The sequence below is a fragment of the Acanthopagrus latus genome, chromosome 13 (genome assembly GCF_904848185.1).
Source record: "Acanthopagrus latus isolate v.2019 chromosome 13, fAcaLat1.1, whole genome shotgun sequence".
Taxonomy (NCBI): Eukaryota; Metazoa; Chordata; class Actinopteri; order Spariformes; family Sparidae; genus Acanthopagrus; species Acanthopagrus latus.
Genome location: NC_051051.1, coordinates 9,155,514 through 9,175,285, shown reverse-complemented (window position 1 = coordinate 9,175,285; position 19,772 = coordinate 9,155,514). Strand labels below are relative to the sequence as shown.

At 45.5% G+C, this 19,772-nt stretch overlaps 1 protein-coding gene across 4 annotated transcripts in view; it reads right to left on the bottom strand.

The window, feature by feature from the left end:
* nrg2a (neuregulin 2a) overlaps positions 1-19,772 on the bottom strand; it is an 81,409-nt gene that overhangs the window by 46,970 nt on the left and 14,667 nt on the right. Inside the window, exon 1 of one of the 4 annotated variants that reach the window (XM_037118467.1) lies at positions 9,039-9,309. The exons of the other annotated variants lie outside the window; for them this stretch is intronic. Within the exon in view, the coding sequence (XP_036974362.1) occupies positions 9,039-9,126 (88 nt within the window). The 5' untranslated portion in view covers positions 9,127-9,309. Of the gene's footprint in view, positions 1-9,038; positions 9,310-19,772 lie in introns of those variants that run through there. 4 annotated transcript variants of the gene reach the window in all.

The window sequence follows — 19,772 nt, the reverse complement described above, 5'->3', positions numbered from 1 at the left end:
TAACGACAAGCGACCCATTTAAATGTACCGTCGCCTTGAAAACGTTGTATTCCTCTGTTTTGAAGATTTGGGATAATTCGAGTGCACGGTTTATCTTTAAGCTCTGTAAGCCTGGCAGATGTTGGTCTGAAAGAACTCTTTCTTTGGCATCCAAGAACCTTGAGAGTCTGCCCTGTGTGCTCTGCCACCTCTGGTCACTTGGCACTAATACTCCTCGAAGGGGGCCAGAGAACGCCGCTCTCAGCTCCAGCCCTGCACATGGATGTATTTTTATTCATGCGATCATCTTAAATTGTGCTGTCTTGAGACCTTTGACGTTTACTGATATTTTCCTCCCACTGTTGATGCTCAGACTTAAGCGTCTCGAATTATCCCGATTTAAAACAAAACAAAAGGCTTTGATTACTCCACGAAACTGAGCACCATGTATACTAAAAGAGCTGTCTGTCTGATGTACACTTTGAGCTAATTTCCACTGGAGCCGCAGATAGTGAAATGTCACATTTAAAATAGCTCACAAACAGCGCAGATCAATGGAAAAAGGGAACTATTCTTAGTTCAATAGCAGCTATTTGTTTCTAAAATTACTCTGTAGCTGGTAAGACAGTGGACTTTTATCTGTGCACAGCTTCCTGCTTGGAAAATGTGGCTGGTGATATTTGTGGCGTTCGGAAAATAAAGACAAAGGTTCTGACACGAGGCAGATGTGCCTTTGTGCCGGGGTACTTAGTAACCTTAATGAGCTTATTCTCGGGACGGGTCTTTTTTGCTGCCGTTGCTCCCGCAGTTAGTTCAAGATTTTACTGTCCCGAAAGGGTATTTGGAACAATAAAACCCTCATTTATGCAGCAAGGCATAAATGTGGTTTTGCTGAAAGTCATAACGTTATATAGGCCGAACACGCGCTGCGTATCGGCAGTTTAAAATCGGCTTCGGCCAGCGGTGTGGGTTTATCAATGGCCTCGAGCAAGGCTGTATACCGAACATGAGACTCCTGATGCTCCAGATGTTCTTCATTAAACAGTTTCTGTTATTTAACAAGTGTAATGTAGTGTATTGGACTCGATGTTAAATAAAGATCAGAGTGCACAATGCCTTACGGTCGACTGATCCTCCTAATTTTGCATTACGCCAGCTAATGGAATAATACCAACTCTGTATCAGTTGTTTTGTAACATGGCAAGTTGATGAATAGCATATGCACATGTGCAGCGCTTGACAGGCAGCTCGTTTGTATACCGCTGTATCGCAGGACGGAACAGAACCGGACTTAGGAAAAAAAAAAAAAAAAGTCCCCGGTCTGGATGTGCACGCAATTTCCAAACACAACTCAACTCGGACTCAGCACAACGCCCGAGGAAAGCCTTGTCAGTCATAGTTAGAGAGCAGCAGGAATGGAGTTGCACCACAAAGAAAAATGTCCAGCACTTCCCTCGGACACACAGGTTCGTCCTTGCCAAGCAAATTAAACAAGCTTTGTCCTTGCCTGGAAAAGTTACAGAAACACAGGACTGCACTTCTCATCAACCCCGATGAGCCAGATGTGCGGGAGAGGTCTGCTGCATCCACGGCTCTAATGAAGACACAGTCCATCAGACGCTCTCGCTCCGAGATACAGATGTTTGACATTAGACTGAGCAGAGATTAGTCCTCATGTCCATGTTAAGTAAAGAATGTCTCTCCAGTTCTTTTATCTGCTTAAGCCAAATAAATCAACAAAACAAATGCCTCCATAGTCCATAAACTTCCACTCCGACAGCTTGGACGGTGATATACTGGGGTTGCTCACGCTTGAAATGACAGATGCGAAAAACAGAGCATCATACAGCGGACAGATTGATGGACAACTTAAGTAAAATCCATCAAGTCGACTTTGACAGAAAAGCACGTTAATTTTACCAATCGCAACGAACGTTTTCCAACAGGAGTCGTTATCATCGGAAAGAAAATGACTTCTTGGAGACAAATCTGTTTTTCCATTACACCTGTGGAAAAAAAAGTGTCCGGCAGCGATGATAAACCCTCGCCTCAACAACAACCCGATTCTCTCTTTTTGAAGCGGAGGGGCAGCTGCAGACATGGACTATAAAAACCAAATTTGAGAATAGAAGCCTAACCGGCGTGTCAACAGCTCATGCCTTGGGTAACAGTTGGAGACCTCGGCCCGGAGAGAGCTTCAAAAACAAAGTGACCTGATGAATTAACAATGCACTGCCCGTGTTATTGAGTTAACATTTCTGTTTTACTTCCAGGAGCTTAGAAAAGGAATCCCAGGCATGCCTTTGTGTTCTCCCTCCTAGACAAAGTATCCCTGATTACTCCGGCGTTATGTCACTTCGGTGCACGCCGTCCAAAGACAAATTACATGGCGAGACAGCCAGAGCGATGGGTTTTGCATGTGGGAATGGTTCTTTTCGGACGCCGCGCACCGGTCACTGTAATGCAACATCTGTTCGAGGAGATCATTTCAACAGCCTCCCACAACAACCCGAGACACTTCCACCAAATAATTATCTGCCACATTGTTTATATATGACTCAAAATGCTCCACTTCCCTCTCACTAAACTCTATACACAAACCACTAATAGTGTTGCTTTTGAAATGCATAAAATGTTTTATGTTCCTCTGAAACGATAAAAGCAAATGAAGGGACACTGAGCGAGAAAATGTGAATCATTTCAACTGGTCAACGTTTTGCCAACACACTTAAAAGTACTGGGTTATGAATTGACCCAGTGGGGGTTCAGTATAGCACAGGTACAATACACTGCAGATTTTAAAAGTTGACGTGACTTTAAAAGCATCAGAAAATGGATTACCTCAGAATTGCCAGGTAAAATAGACTATTCAACTGAAATAGTACTCACTCAAAAGTTTTAAAAACACAACAATTCCTTAACTTCATCATATTTTACAGTGTACCGGGCTAACTAGCAAAGCGTAGAAAACTGCCAAAGGGTTGATGCAGTTAGCCAGTGGTAATTACACCAACTCAATTCCAGCTGTGTTTTATTGACTTCACACTGGGTCGATATTTAACTCATAAGTTGTTTTCTTTTTACATGAGATGACTCACAGAAAGAGCAATCGTGCCACGTTTGTTGTAAATTGATCTTTTGATTTTTATCACTTTCTGTCTATAATCATTTTTATACAAACAATCCATCACTGATACTTGTTTTAAACCAAACATCAGGGAATCTAAACGACGTGCCATCAGTTGTTAAAGCTATTAAACCAGTGGGAGAAGATGCTGTGGCGATTCCGCGGAGCTGAAATCAAGTACGCTAACATTTTTCAGCTCTTCATGTCTAGAGAAAACTAGGATGCCATACATTGTGTTTACGCTATTCAACTGTGTAGGCCCTGTGAGGAAGATGAACAAAACGGACATTGAAGTGAAGGTGGACGGTTATTTTCTCCCATGAGAAAAAAAAACCTCCTTTTCAACTCCACATGAACCAAAGAACTCGAGAGAAAGAGCCACAAAGGCCTTCGCAGGGTGAATTTGGGCCAAAAGAGGCCAGATCTTTCAAATTTCCTGACAAAACTGGCCTCCATTTACAAAAATTTCACACCACAGTGAGGGATGGCGAGACTGTCTGTGTTTACTTGCAATGCTCAAACAACACAATATAGTCAAGACATTCAAATATTGTGTTTTTACCTTGTACAAGAATTTCTATAGTTTGTGCACTGCAGTCTTTGTCTCACCTTACATATGATGCATGCCGTGTGCACGCTGCCATTTAAAAGAGACTTCATTTTGTGATGGCAAATAAATAAAAAATATTTCAGACACAACAGGATTTAACTTGGCTACTGACAACACTTGAAACAAGGGTGTAAGTTGTGTACAAGCGTCACTCAGTGCCTTACTGTTTATGTATGTTAAATTGCTCGCGGCTGTAACGGCTGTAATTAGCAGAGTGTGAACATCTTTGCTCAGCACCGCGTCTTGCGGCGCTGAAACCACCAACATGAAAAAACAAACGATGCGGAAGTTTTCACTTTACACATTGAACTGAGCTCTGCTTCAATCACCTCCACAGAATCTATCATTTAAGAGCATCATTTCATCCCAAAACGTAGGATAACATTTGTTTTCAATGTAATTTATTAGATTTGGCAACGGCCGTAGGGAACATGATCGAGTCCTTGCTAGAACACTGTCGTTGTCTCTGTGTTGCATTGTTCTTTCGCAATAATGACTGTTGTGAGTTCTTATGAAGAGACTTGAATGAATAAACTTGAGTCAGGTACCCAATGAGGATGTGTAGCTTCATCATGAGAGCTGATAGTGACACATTTTACTTTACATTTACATTATCTGTAGCCTGGTACTCACTGGAGAGCGACAACTTATTTAAATCAGAAAAAAATTAAACTTCTTAATGAAGCCTGGTCCTCCTCAGTAAGTCGACAGTAAGTCAATAACTTCGCTGCTCGGGTTTATTTTTAATCATTGTTCTGATGAATGTCCCAACTGTGCCACAAAATGCTACATGCAAATACTGTGTACGATCATTTCCTGAACATTTGCCTATTGTGTCGGCATCCTGGTGAACAAATGAAAATGATGTTACTATTATTGTAGTTATAGGGCCAGTTTCAATAGAATATTCAGATTTACAAGTAAAAGCTCCACTAAGAACTTTTTTTTTTCTTTTACATTGACCATCGGTAAACTGACTACCTCTAATGTCAAAGCGTCTCTACGCATCTCAGCGCGTCTCTCATTGACTCCCCAAGAGCAGACGCTTCCACCATACAAACCCGCATTTGCTCTACTTTTTTAAAAGTTGGGGATGGTAACATTGAAAAATCAGCAAGAGGATCCAACCATGAATAAAAAAATCCCATCTCTTCAGGCCTCCCTCCAAGCCACTCCCCCAAAACACTGAAATGCTCTGGAAACAGAAGCCTTCAAGATCAATCACCGTCTTAAACCTGACGACTGCCACTGGTCAACAAATAAGGAATCAACATTTTACATAATACTGCTGTTAGGTCTGTAACAGCTGATTCATTTTCAAGAACCGCAACATAAATATGCATTCGCAACATAGCCTGGAAGCTCTTTGGTAAACCAGCGATTTCAAAAGTTTCGTCACTAGATTGCTTTCAGATTAAAAGTCTGTCATAATTTGTCTGGAGACAGTCTCTCAGAGCCGCCTTTCAAAAGATTTCCGTTGGCTTACCAATCTGCGGCATTAATTAGCCACGCTAAGAGCTGTGTTCACTTAACACAAAAAAATAGGGTGGCTACGCGGATTTCAAAAGCTTTACCAGGGACTATAATGATGAATGTGCTGTCCGTTGTCAGTTGTATGACGTTTTATGAGCTGGCTTTCTGTTTAGTTTCCCTTTTCTCCAGTTGTTGTTTATTTGTCAGAGCAATTACATGTAGCAAGATCGCACCTGAATAATACGTCAAGGTTGTCACCACCTCCTCTGATGGCTGGTCTCTATTTTGTTGCTGAATATCTTCTATTATGAAGGTGTGGCAGGTGTGAGCGCATGTTAAAAACGCATCTGGCACAAAATGAAGGAGCCGACGCTTCACTTCCATAACTAATTATCACCACCCTGAGTACACACGCAAACCCAGCCGCGCAAAAAAAACCAACTTGTTGTGTTGTGTCTTGACATCAGACGAGATGGATGAAGGAAGTTTATGAATTATAACATCACCACCAGCAGAAGCACATTTATGTAGGTCAGGCGAAATGTACAGGGATTTCTAACTACTAGGTGAAAAAAGAGACACAAATATTCGTGTTGTATTGTGCTGATGACAGATTTGATGGAATGCCTGTGGCATTTTGTTCTCCTTGTCTTATTCATAAGAAAGACAACAAGGTTTCCCATATCTTCCGTCCCTCGGGTGTCTTTTTCTTTCCAGCGAGGGCCAGCATTTTGGCACCCGTGTCTTTATTAGGGTCTGCAGAGGTTTTCCCTTTCTAACCCTGAGCCTGTTTCATTAGAAAAAATCATGCAACACTCTTTAAAGAGTGTCAAGTTTCAGCCACATTACACATAACTTAACTAAATGGAAATCATCATGTAGCAGCGCAGCAGCAGAACGCCCAGATTTAAAATATTCTAGTCCAAATTCTGGAGACATCGTAACCAGAGAAAAGGCAATTATAGCCGAGAAATACCTGCTGTGTCTCCTTAAATACATGTGGAAAACTACGTTTTCAGAGAACACAAGGCAGACAATACTGTCTTGTTTCTGTTAGTGATGGATGGCTGGCAGTCTAACGACCTCTGACGATCGCCCATGGGCTAGATTACATACAATTATATTTTGACACACCTCATCCACAAAAAGCACATGTACACATACATGTGTACAGGGTACATACTGTATGATCCACAATGCAGATGAATTAGTCCGAAACAGTGTTTTCAGCTGTATTTAAAAACCTGTGAAGAACCAGCAATCAGTACAGTGGAAGCCATGAGAAACCAACTGTGGATCCCCACATCTATAGAAATACCCATTATTCTTGCTGAATGTCTCCTTTGCCTTCACGCTGTAAGTCATACAGAGGCATCAACATTCATTTAAGACTGTTTTATTATCAGTTAATATCAGTTAAAAGTTCCTTGTAGTACCTTTTAAACACAAAACCTAAATCTTTAATTATTTATAAATTTTTTGTCAGACTTTCAATGTGTTCCATAAGAGCCAGCGTGCAGGATTTAATGGTATTCATTGCAACCAACTGAACACACCTCGTCTCATTCTCAACTAAAGTGGCCGCTAAAAAGGCAAAAGGCCCTCTTTCAAGCCAGCAAAGTGCTTTGTTACATTCAAGCGGTGTGGGTTTATCAATATCTTCTAAAACCATTTACTGAACGTAAGATCAGCCTGCCTAGCAGCCTGTTAGCCTGTGTGCACGTAATAGCACACAGGCTAACATACAGCAAGACATGAGCCACTCCACATGTATCTGTCTTAGTACATTCCACTACATTTTATGCATCTGTGCCACGCAGTTAGCACGGCAGCAAAGCCAGTCAGCTAGCTAAAAGATCTTTGATTATCTTTTAAGCGCCCACAACAAAGGTAATATCCAGAAACCTATGATGTCGTGAACATGCCTGCTCATTTCATATTTTTCTTAATTAACAGCTAAATTAAGTGTAGCTGCACTGGTTGTGCAGACTTGCTCTCAGATTTGAAAATTCTTTTGAACGTGATTTATTAATAAACCGCATCCTCAACAAAGTAATGTCAGTCGCAGGTAATTATAAGCTGGAAACCGGTATCTAGGCGCCAGATCAGACTGGCATACTGGGTGGCCGATCCAACCCCAAAAGTGTTGTCTGGTTCCTCTTTTTTTGTGTGTGTCTTCAGTGACCCATTTTGGTGCTTCAGGCCCAGAACACACCTGACGCGGTGCCGGAAGACCCCCTGCAGACACAACAGACGTGACCCGGCAGCGTGTCTTCATTTTGACCTACTTTGAAAGCTCCATGTCTACAATGGGGTAGGCACATAGTTTCACACAGGTTACCCACTTAGTCAGTGTTGTGATAAATCAAAAGCGGGGTCTCACTTTCAGTTGCATAATGATGATTCCAGATCAGATTATCGTGCTCTGGATACATGAGGGCGGCAAGGATACAGTTACATGGCAAATGCATCTCGGTCAAATTCAACAATAGACGAGTAAAGTTTATTTTCACTGTCGTTCTGTGAAAGGTAGTCAGCCAGAATGTGTTCAGCACACGCGGCTCTTCTCCGTGTGCGCGGCAGCTGCGCGCTTTCATCGTCAAAGATGCCAAATCTTTTTTCTGCAAGCACTTCATGTCCAGTGCCGTTTGGGGAGCTGTTCATCTTACGTGTTTATAGATCACAATCAAACTTGGAATGAAGAACTGGTAATTATTTATACATCAGACTTTCATGGGTAATAAAACTAGCAAATTAGCAACCCCTGATGCCAAAAACTACTTCAGTAGAACATTTAAGCTAGAAACGCCACAATTCAAATACTTCGCAAAAAAAATATATATATCAATGCGAAACCCAGTCTTGAGTGTTATCTGCGGGAAGCTGACAGAGGTGACATCAGCAGGTACAAAATGGCTCCCACCATCATGAGATGCTTTCGAAGATACAGTATCTGATCCAACCAAGAGTGACATGCGGTGGCTGAGCCGATAATGATGGTATTGTCCTTAAAGTGTCACTAAAACGGGGGCTGGGCTTCCCCATGACCTGAGGTCAAACTACAGTGACATGCCTCAGCTTGTAGGATCCTCCAGTGAACAGGCACATTGCTACGTCTGTGACTCCGACATACAAGCTACAAGCTCCCATACTATTCCGATGTCAAAGGAGGTTCCAGCAAAAAACACACGCTCCCATGTTGGATGACTCACCACGGACTGAAAATTGAGATTACTGCTGAATTATTAAACCTGTCAGAAAGTGCGTAATGACTACATTGTACTCCGCAACACAAACACTACTCTGTGATAAAAACGACTACTTCTCTTTCAAACCTGTGATATGTGGCAGAGGGTCGGATCAAACAAGACCATCCAAGGACTTAACGACTCAAAAAGCACAGTGACTCCAAGTCATGAGAGCTCGTAACACAACTGTATTTTGGCTCTCCTGACGCCCACGGCTTGTTTGGCTGATACTTTAAAGTTTCAGTTGATTTTGTACACAAGTCATATCGTTTGACTCCCCTACGGTCCCAGAGAGCGGCCAAAAACCAGATGTGCCTCTACACGCTGTCCACATCAGGAGACCAGTCCATGTGACAACCTAGCGGCAAGCTTTGACAAGCCGAGGGGATACTTACTCTGTCCCACACTTCCGTGACACTGTAACACAACCTTAATCTCCCTCTTTTTCTTCTCTCCAAGTCTCTCTCTCGCTCTGTCTCACTCTAACACACACACACACACACACACACACACACACACACACACACACTCTCACACACACATAAATGTACATTCACAGACATAAAATGCTACGCAGAAGCCACCTTTAATTCCATTTTACCTGTAGTGGGATCGCCCTCTTTCTCCTTCTGTCCTTTCTTACCCCCCTTCTTTCTCCCTTTCCTTTCTTTCCTCTTGGTCTCCGTCATGCTGTCAGAACAAAGTAAATCCTCTCAGGAGCTGACTCAGGGGAAAAAAAAAAACAGGTAGTCCTATTGGGAAAGTGTGGCAAGTGGGCACCACCAGACTCTGAGCCTTAGTTAGAGCGTCTCTCCTCCTATATAGACTCACACCAATCAAGTACAGCAAAGGGAACCACCTACTCACAGCAGGGCAGAGGGAGAGAGAGAGAGAGAGAGAGGGAAAGAGGAAGGGAGGGAGGGGGAGAGAGAGGGAGGGAGGGAGGAAGCAGGGAGAAAAATAGGGAGAGAAAGGTAGAGAGGCACTGCTCAAGTGACTAAGAGGGGAAAAGTGAGAGAATACAGTGGGAGGGAGGGAAGAAAGAGGGAGGGAGCGAGGAAGCATTTCCCATTGCTTTAAGGCAATCAAGTGTTCCCTTACTGGATCTATCAGATAAGCAGTGGCTCTTCCAGGTCCTGCAGCAACCAGAACGATCCTAAGGCGTCCACACAAAAGTCTGAAGTTGGCCGCTCGGAGCCCCATGGCCTCACTCTGTTGCCAACTCTACCTCGGGAGCATCTCCTCCTTTAATGACCCATGCAAAAGTGGAGCGGGGACCACTTAAGCTGTCCCCTCTGCTCTCGCTGACCCCACCCAGATAATCTCGCAGACCTGCCCTTGCCAGGTTGATGTCGGTGGGGGTCCCAAAACACTTCACATCTGGTTGAGATTTGCTGAGCGAAGATCGCGTGGAATCATGCGAGAGAGAAGCGATGTGTGAGGTGCCGAATGTCAGATCGCAATCTGTGACAGACTGAGTGTTTTTTAAAAAAATGACACAAAAATTTCTATTGACCCCCCCCCCCCCGGGCTGTGCCCCTTACTCACCCCTCTTGTCTGTCTGTCTCCCCCACCCCCCTCCACTTTCGGTGCTACAGGGCAAGTTCCAGCATTTCTGTGGTTGTAGCTCTCTCTTTCACTGTCGCCGTTGGCCAGGTGTCATCAATGTCCACGCAGCAATAAGGATTTGGGGCGCCGTTAAAACAAGATTTATGACACCAGACCCCGACCTTCTGAGAATAAGTCAAATTGAACTGCTGAAAGGTGAGTGGGCAGCTCACCTTTGCTTACCTTCAGTGTTTCTATGTATCTGCAGACTTGGCAGAAATTAAATACAGAGCACAGAACTTTCTTAAAGGGGACATACTATGCCCTTTTTTCTCTTTCACATTTTTATTTTGGCTTACTTCTAGTATTGGTGTACATCTTTTAAGGCTCAAAAAGCACATCGGTTTTCTCACTCTGTCCAATGCAGTAGCACTGTATTCCTCCCTCTGTCTGAAACACTCTGTTTTAGTTCCTGTCTCTTTAAGGCTTCCCTTCCTAAATACCCAGTCTCCTCCTATTGGTCAGCACTGCTAACAACAATAGAGTCGATCTGCTACATTATTTCTTATGCGTAACAATAACCTGCTAGACATAAACTACGAAAATGTGTGACATTCTGACACAGTGTGATGTCACAAAGTCACAGAATTAAAGGTGGGACTAGTGATGAGGCGTTTCAGGAGCGGCGTCTTCAGTGTGAGAGAAGAGCTTCTGTTGATGCGAACCTTGACCTTTTTAACTTTCAAGAATTTTACATGACAAAGAATCTTCGTATCTTTGTATGCCTAAACCAACTAAATAAACAAACTCTCTTCCTTTCCATGACAGAATCAACTGAATACACAAACTGGCCTTAAAGGACAACACAATTTACTGTTTTACTCTGTTTATGTTTGGCGGACCCTGCCACTTTTCTAGCTTCAAACTGTGTTCCAGCGAGTTTGTAATATTACCGCATTGATATTGTAAATATTAACATTTTGAGTTTGAATTTCTTCTCCGAATACATAGTGCCCCTTTGAAGTGTTGACTGACTCCCCTGCCTGACTTTTACACATGAGGATGTGTTACTCAGATTTGTGTGGAACTATATCTAATGCAGACACACCCTTAACAACAACAACAATGAACAACAACGATGCGGCTAATCTGTTTATCTTCATTGGACATAGCCCAAAGTGCGACTACGCGATGATCACAGCATTATCTTAAGCTGCAATATCAAAGTAAGGTTTTCTAATTTCATGCTGCCTGAGCTCCACTGTCCTGTTAAGTGGCAACAAAAGAGCGACTCTCAATGAAACTCGTGCGTTACAAAAAAGAAATCTGTGGATGAGTCATCTGCGGGGCCCTCCCGGGGTTTGTCTCGGTCCAGCCCTCGGAGGATTCTCAACATGTCCTGGGAAGAGGCGGCGGCGGCGGCAGCAGCGGGGACTGCATGGGGGCAGTGAATGGGTCGTGACAGGTCAGCGCACTCTATAGTATAACCCTCATCTGTGGGCAAAAAAGGGTCAAATCGAGGCCAAGGTCTGACACACCGATCAAGTCCAATGTGCTGCTTTTCCTGCTTGAAAAACGAGCGGCTCGGCCCTCTGTCCTCACCTCTCCTCTCCTGCTTGCGGTTGTGCTCGATGAGCTAATCTGTCAGCAGAGGCAACTGAGGACTGGCAGGGGCTGCACGGCGTGTCAGGGAGCTGCCCCTGCCGTCCTATTCCAACCCCCCCACCCCACCTCCCACCCAACCCTCAACACTCACTTCCTCCTCTACAGTCCGACAAGACGAGACTCGCTCCCAGGCGCTGTGTGTGTCTGTGGGTGGGCACGCGGTTTATGAATGTGTCAGAAAAAGTGAGTATTTGTGACATCAGGGCGAAAAAGAAATGCGAGTTTCAGGATGACGGGGGGGGGGAGGGAGTAGATTTAGTGCAGGATTGTGGAAGTCTTGCTTGAAGGCAGAGCCGTGCAGGACGCAAATCAGCGAAGAGTTAAATTTGGCTGACATGAGTTGTTAGGGGTTACAACCGTGGGAGTGTTGTGAGCACGTTAACCTTCAGGATACTGCAGACATCAATATGTCAGAGTTTTGCAAACTCGCTGAAAATATTTTCTAAAATTTGGAATGTAGCTGTTTTGGATGAGTTTCGTGATGACAACCTGCCACAACTGTGTCCAAGTTGCACAATTATGTTTTAAAAAAAACAAAACATGGCTATATACAAGACAGGGGAAGTCATTGTGGACTTTACACTGTAAGAAAATCATTTTTTTGGCAGCAGGACTAAGTTGGGCAAGTTTTTGCGTGCGAGCTTGTGGAGTACAGCTAGAGACTGAAATGGACTACCAGACACAAACATGGTCATGGACATGTGCATCTAGATCTCTTTCTTTTTTCTAGTCTACTCGAAAGCATCTGCTGTTTTTCAACAGCCGTGGGCCGTCCTTGGATCAGGGTCTGGAGGTGGAGTGGCACACAGTGGGCCAGTGTGGGAGGAGGATGACTTGAAGAGCACATCCAAAAAAGAAAAAAAAAAAAAAAAAATGGAGGGAGCCAACCCCTAAAAGTTCTGACATGGATCCTTTGTGTGCCCTGCTCATAAATGCTTCACAGGCCCCATCTCTGCCTGCCTCCTAATCCCTCCTCGTGCTGCTCCCCGAAAAAAGGGGTGACAGCTTTCCTGTATGATGGAGCTGAGCAACGGCATACCTGCACATCATCACGTTGATACCGCTCAACAGCACTCCTGCCCTTTCACCGGCACGAGAGTTTATCTTTTTAGACATAATGGCTTTAAACAGCCATTAGGTTGTGTTGTTTACATCTGTCTGCGTTTTCGCCAACAAAGTGTATATGGGTGCGGGGGATGCGCGGTGTGGGGGGGGGCTTTAAGTAGGGGATAGTGCCTGCTTTTTAAACACATGCCTGTAGTCTTGACTCTCAGAGGTGAAGCAAGGGCAATGGCGGGTGGGGGGTGGGGGGGACAGCCTCTGAGAGAAAATGAGGATGAACAGAAAAAGGAGAGGCGAGGACAGAAGGTAAAAAGTGCAAAAAGAGAGATTTGGCGCGTGGAGATAACGTCCTCTTCATCAGGTGACAGAAAACTGCCCCACCTGCTGATATTCACCTTTTTTTTTTTTACCGAGGCATCTGCTTGCTCAGCTGACCGCGCACTGAGGCGCGTTGGCTGCCCGGCGACTGAAACGCACAGCAGTCGTAAGTACAGACCAAGGAGACTGCGTAAAAAAACACACACACACATTTCTGAGCATTAACGGCACCTCCGTAGTCTCTGCTGCTGACCATGAGTGTGCTGCGAGTGTCTGCGTGAATGACGGGTTGGAAAAGATGAAAAGCGCGTGACGAGACACTGAAGACTCGTGTCACTGGGTGGGCTGGCAAAGCCCCCCTACCCCCCCCTCCTCAGAGGGAGACACAACACGAATCGGAGCCAGTGACATCTGGAGGCCTGAGGAAGGGGGCTATTTTTTTTTTCCTTCAAGGTCAGCTCAGCCAAGGTCAGCTGGAATTCCAAAATCTGAGTGTTGCTAATGACTCTGCTCGGCAACAGCTGAGATCAGGATCACGCAGAGAGAGAGAGAGCGAGACGTCCGCTGCCTTATTTACAACAGAATTTTAAAAAATTCCTATTTTTACGGAGAGCTGCTCGACAATATTAAAGAGGAGCAGCGCGGAAGAATTAAGTGTCGAACAAGGAAGTGATCCTGGGTGGATTCGGCTCTTTGACGTTTCCGCAGCACATAGCTGTCACCATGGTAACCACAGTCTTAAGGGTAGCAACTGGAGTATGTGAGGGAGAGAGAGAGAGAGAGAGATGTGGAAGGGCGGAGTGAGGATGAAAGGATGCAAGTGAGAAAGTGGGAGATAATGTGTAAGAAAATACAATAGGAGAAAGAGAGAGAGAGAGAGAGAGAAAGAGAGAGAGGCAGGAATAAAAAAAAAAAAAGAAAGGCAGGACGGGTTGAGATGGAGCGAAAGCCGAGAGGAAAAAACGGAGGGCGAGACAAAGACGCGCCAGAGATAGAGGTATATATCCAGTGAGCAGCTGCAGCGCCGGCCACTGTGCATCGCTCCATAAGAGAGATGTCCATGAGTAAGCCTGTGCCAAGCCTGCCGGGAAAGCACTGCAGCAGCATCTCAGAGAGGGAGAGATGACAAACATCAGCACTGAGCATGCTCCGCTCTCAAGGCCACTGAGAAAATGAGATTTCAGCTCTTTAGCCTCTACAGTTTGTTCAGTTCTCCAGCTCTGTTCCCAGCCTCCATCTGTCACTATGCCCCCCACCCCACACACACACACACACACACACACACACACACATACACACTCTTCTATACAGTGTATGTTTCTCTAGGCCTGATGCAATGTGACTGATGTGTCCAGCGACTTGATTGATCCGAAAGGCGACAGGCAACCCCCCATCCCCCCACCCACCACCCACCACCACCCCACTGATGGCCACGCGCTGACTCACATCGTGACAGGTTTGATTTGGTGGGACTGTAGAGGGAACAAGAGATGAGCATAGCAACTCATCAGCCAATGGGGCATGATACTGCAATAGCAGGCCGGCACACACACACGCGCGCGCACGCACACACAGCAGCCCTGTTGGCAGATGTGATCTCTGCGCCTCAGAACTCTTTTACCGGTCGCCTTCCTCATCTGGACGGCTGCCAGAGCCGCTCTGTAAACGACAGACAGCCATACATTTGTGTCAGACCTACAATTATGCTGATGTTGATTTATTTATTTCATTTTTTTTTTTTTTTTTTTTTTGCCGCTCTTTGTGCTCGTTCTGAAGCCAGGCAGACATACAGACACACGTTTTTTTTGTTTGGTTTGTTTTTTTCAGTTTTCATGACTGAAAATTGACGACTCTTTCTGGCACGAGTCGCGGTTATGTGATGGAGTGGGCGCCGAGGTGTGTTGGTGTGTATGTGTGTGTGTGTGTGTTTGAGAGTGGAGGGTGAGGACACGGTGTAGTTTGAAAAAAAAAAAAAAGAAGAAGAAGAAGAAGAAGCTGGAGAGGATGTCAATCGCCACTCAGCCCTTCCACTCGGTCTAAAGTCCCGAACAGTGCGAAATAAATTCTGTGGCCGCCGATGACACCCGGTAAAGTTTTCCATCAAGTCGACGCACCTCACTGTCTACACATCTTTCTTCTCTGACGACAAAGAGCCTCTCAATCGGACAATAATAGCTTATTGGGGCGATACAGAAATAGCGCAAACGTTCCTTTAATGACAGATGCTGTCTGAGTGTGACTTTGATGATCCTCTTAAATAAAAAAAAGAAAATCCGCTCTATCTTCTTAAAGCCGCCTGATTGAATCTCTCGCTTTTCCCTCTTTTTTTAAACATACTTATTTTCCCTCCTTCTGTCTGCCTGTCTCTCTCTCTCTCTCTCTCTCGCCTGTCTCCCTCCCTTCCCCTCCTTTTGTTTTCTCTCTGAGGGAGAGATAAAGCGGTTTGCGCGATTGCGAGCAGATCGACTTGGAAGATAGAGGCTGGAAGCAGATCCCTCTCCACCTCCTCACTCTGCTCTTTCTCTCCTCGCTCGCACCCAGATGAATAGACAAACAGTCTCCCACACGCGCTCACAGTTTATCAAACACACACCCACATAGAACCAGGTCTTCATGCAAACACATATGTGCGCTCTCACCAGAGAGAGCGCAACGCGCACTCCATCTAAGTGTCCCCGGGCCGACAGAGTATACACTGTCATACTCGAAACACAAACAGAACCCCCTCAAACACGCACACACACAGGTGCATCCACATGTAAATAGTGCAGGAGCGTGTGGGTCATCGGTGCGTTCATAATGGACCTGTTTTCCACTCACGGTGTACCTCACACAAACCATTTGCCCGTATATAAAAAGAAAAAAAAGCGCACTTCATTTACGGAAGAGACTTTTTTTTTAAGACACCACATCTGAATCACAGGATAACACACCCGGCCCGCCGCCTGGGTGTTTTTTTTCCATTGCGCACTCGTTTTTCACCGTAAAGCCAACGCACAACACTTGTAAGGCCCGTGTCACACGCCATCTTTGGGTATCACTCTCCAAAGTCCATAAAACACACGAAGCTTATGAGGGAAAAAAACGCTGAGAGCACGGCCGTGAATGTTATCGTTTTGTGGTCTGCACACGCACACTTGGACACACGACCAGTTTATTCGCTATCTTAATGTCAGGAAAGATTAAAAAAAAAAACTCCCCAGCGGCCACAGATTTGAATCGAACCACTGACTGCACGAGTAAATAAACATTTGGATGTAAATAAATCACTGCAAAAATAAATCTATCAATCGACTTTTCAGACATGCTTAAAAAAAAATCAAACCCCCCGGACTGCAGAAATGTAAATCCACATGAGGGAAAACACGGGAAGGTTGTGCTCTTATCAGCAGCCACCCCCCCACCCCCCTTCAAAAACATGCGTGCATCCGCTCTCTGCTTTGCATTCTTCGCATCAAATCAAATTCCTTTTGCGCTCTGCACTTGTCCTTTATCTCCAGAATGTGCTCTTAGAGCAGCACAAACATGTCACAATGGGGACACTGTGAGGAGTTTCACACAAGAGTGAAACCAGCCTCTTTGTCAAATCATTTGCATTTCTGCTTTTTGCCTCTCATGGCTGAGCTCGCGCTTATCAAGAGTCCGTCTTATCTCTTTTGTTTGTTTTCCACCAAAGTAGGCTTTTCCTGGAAAACAGGCCACTACGCATGTGTGAGCTTAGATCATGCCTTGGCGGCATAAGCCCAGATCAAGGCGGTTCTCAAATTGAGTGATGCTTGATAAGTGGGCAAGAGAGTGGCCCCAGCTGACAGTGCCAGGGTGGCCCCACACTGGGCCTCTGGCGAGCCAGACATGGCTGACGGGAAGCCAGGACTGCGGTCGGGTCATCTCAGAGCGACAAGATGACTGCACAGGCCCACGAAAACCTCTCCGCCCCTCAGGAAGCAGTTCAATCCATCGCCAAAGCGCACCAGAGACTGTCAGGCCTAGTACTAAGAAGGAGGTCAAAGCGAGCTGAGTCTTTAATAGCTCCAAATAGGCAAGCCACCGCCAGTATGAGCAGCTTAGTGATGGAGGAGCGGTACCAAAGCTTTAGCCGAAAATCTAATAGTTGAGTTTTAGCCAACAGGGCATTGTGCTCCAAAAGCCACGCAGCACTAATGTAATACCAAAGCATGTTTGCTTGGATGGAGGTGAACACCGGGGAGGACAGGTTAGTCTCAACTTGTGCAAAACCAAAGTCAAAGTCGTTTCTTGAAGACGAGCCATCGTTCTTGTTGTATCATCCTTCCTGGTACACTTTGTGTTGTTTTGTAACTCTGGCTTGCCTACAGTGGTTTTCCTGGCCCATGGCCATTTGCAGTATGATAACTGCCTGCTCGCAAGCCTAATGTCGTGAGGACAACAAGGGGAGTGAAAAGAAACATGCCTGGACAATGCGGAGCAAAAGCACACAATCCCGATAGACGTGACGGAGGAAAGAAGCGGAAACGGGGCTACGGGGCTCACAGGACAGGGACTTTCTGCAACGCTGATCGTACATGCACAACAGAGCTCTGCGAAGGAATGTTGCTTTCTCATTTAGGGTAAAACACCCCCGGAGTTAAGGGGTATCAATATCACAAGGGGAGATATATTCTTCTTTTGTCTGCATTTGCTGCAGTGAGGTGATGGTGAGCGTGCTGGTCTGCGGGCCAGCTGGGACACATCTCAGTTCACCCATACACACACACACACACACACACACACACACAAGAGCGCACGCACATTACTGAAGCTCGCTTTACGCTGCTCACTATCTTTCAACAACAAGCTGAGCAGGGACCAGACGGAAAGAGGTCCTATTTGTGCAGGAAGATAAATACACTTCTGCACCCAGTCCTGTCCCCTCCAGATTAGAGCAACACAATAATGAGCGGGAGCACCGGTGGAAGGTCAGAAGACAGCAAGGGTAAAGGATAGAGTAACAGCCGGCTAACAAAACACACGCCCACGCACGCAGGAGCAATCACAGACGGACACGCACGCTTTTATCTGTAATTATCAGAAAGTTAAATAATCGTCTGAATTAGCAGCTTTGCGTGCGAATTCAACCGCTCAGGTGTGTTTACTTGCGGAGTTCAAGCGAGTCCCTCATGAATATGGATGGAATACCTGTGGGCATTTCACTATCTGTCGCCATCTCACCAGAATCATTCACTCTGGAAAAGCTCCAGCTCTTTACAAACCCTCGATGGCGTCACACTTCTTGGAAAACACAGACGGCAGGAAAGAGTCACAGTGGGTTTTTTCAAGTATCTGGTCATCGTACAGTGGGACGCTGGTGAGCTGAAAATGTCTAAATATCCACATTACGCACTGTAAATACTCAGGAATGAGTGTGTCTAGTTGTTTACAAGTTATTCATCTTGTGAGTCAGCAGTGTCATAATCTTATATCAACTCCTCCTCTGCGTTACGTTCAGGATGGTGACGCTCGATCGCGGACCGCAGGAATCAGGCAGTTCCTCTCCCCACTGCCGCAAACGCGTGTTTTCTGTCACTCCGGCCGGGGCGCAAACCTCCGAGACGCCGCTCCGCTGTTTTGAGGGGAAACATGATTTTCTCCTGGTCCACTTCCAAACACAGCTAACAAGCCATTCCATTCTGTTTAAAGTCTTTTCATGTTAAGACACACATCAATCCACACCTACAACATACCTGAGGAAACAAACCTTCTCTCAGGATATGTACTGTGTGTGTGGGGCGAACATGGCCGGACACGTCCCTTAAACACACCGGGAGGCGCCCAGCAGGAGTGCCGGCAGCCCCTCTTTTCAACACTTCAGCATGCTGCACACAAACACAGTTGCCCTTCCCATGGTCCTTTTGTTCCCTATCGTTTTGTTGAAGTTCCTGTCATGGACACTGTCAGCTTTCTCTGGACATTTATAACTGACAGTTAATATTCACACTTTCAGGCAAACACTCTCTTCAATGCATGACTTTTTTTCCCCCCCCCTCTCCAGCACAACGTGGCACGTGGATCGCGCTCGAATCACTGTGCAAATGCAGGAGAGCTCCTGAAACTAACCATCTCACATGTGACGCAGGAAAAAACATGCATATGCTTGCCGAACCCAGAATTATAGCAAATGCACTATACAGAAATTCAGACAATTACCCAAAGAATAACACACCCAAGCACCGACAAGCATGTACACAGACCCGGGGTAGAAATGTTCCTGCATTGATTGCATTCCTTATGAAACCCTCTGAAGCAAGACTCAGTCAACTCGATGCGGACGAATAAAACTGGAAGAGACTAGTTTCAGTTTATGTGTGCTTTAAAAATGGGGTTGTAAATATACCACTTTGAGTATGTGCATAGTTTTGGAACTTGACATAAAGAAGCATGCCGGTCCCAGCGTCAAACTCATTTACCACGACTTCAAAAGACGTCTCAAAGGCTGTTGTGTCTGCAATAAAACCATGACGCAACACAACATGCTCAAAACCTCCAGATAAAACCGGGAGAGGACTGCAATCTGGAGCACGCCGTGGCCCGGGGCCTTACAGTAAATGAATGCCACAGAGTGAGTCTGCAGTGAAAGGTTATCTCCCGCGCTGTCCTTCAGTGTCACGCCGCTTCCTGTGGCTCTACCTGATACCCCTGGCGAGGAAACGCCGCAACGAGGGAGCACCCAGAGCTGCTAAATCAACAATCGGCAAGCAGATTTTCATGCGCAAAGTGCTGCAATGAA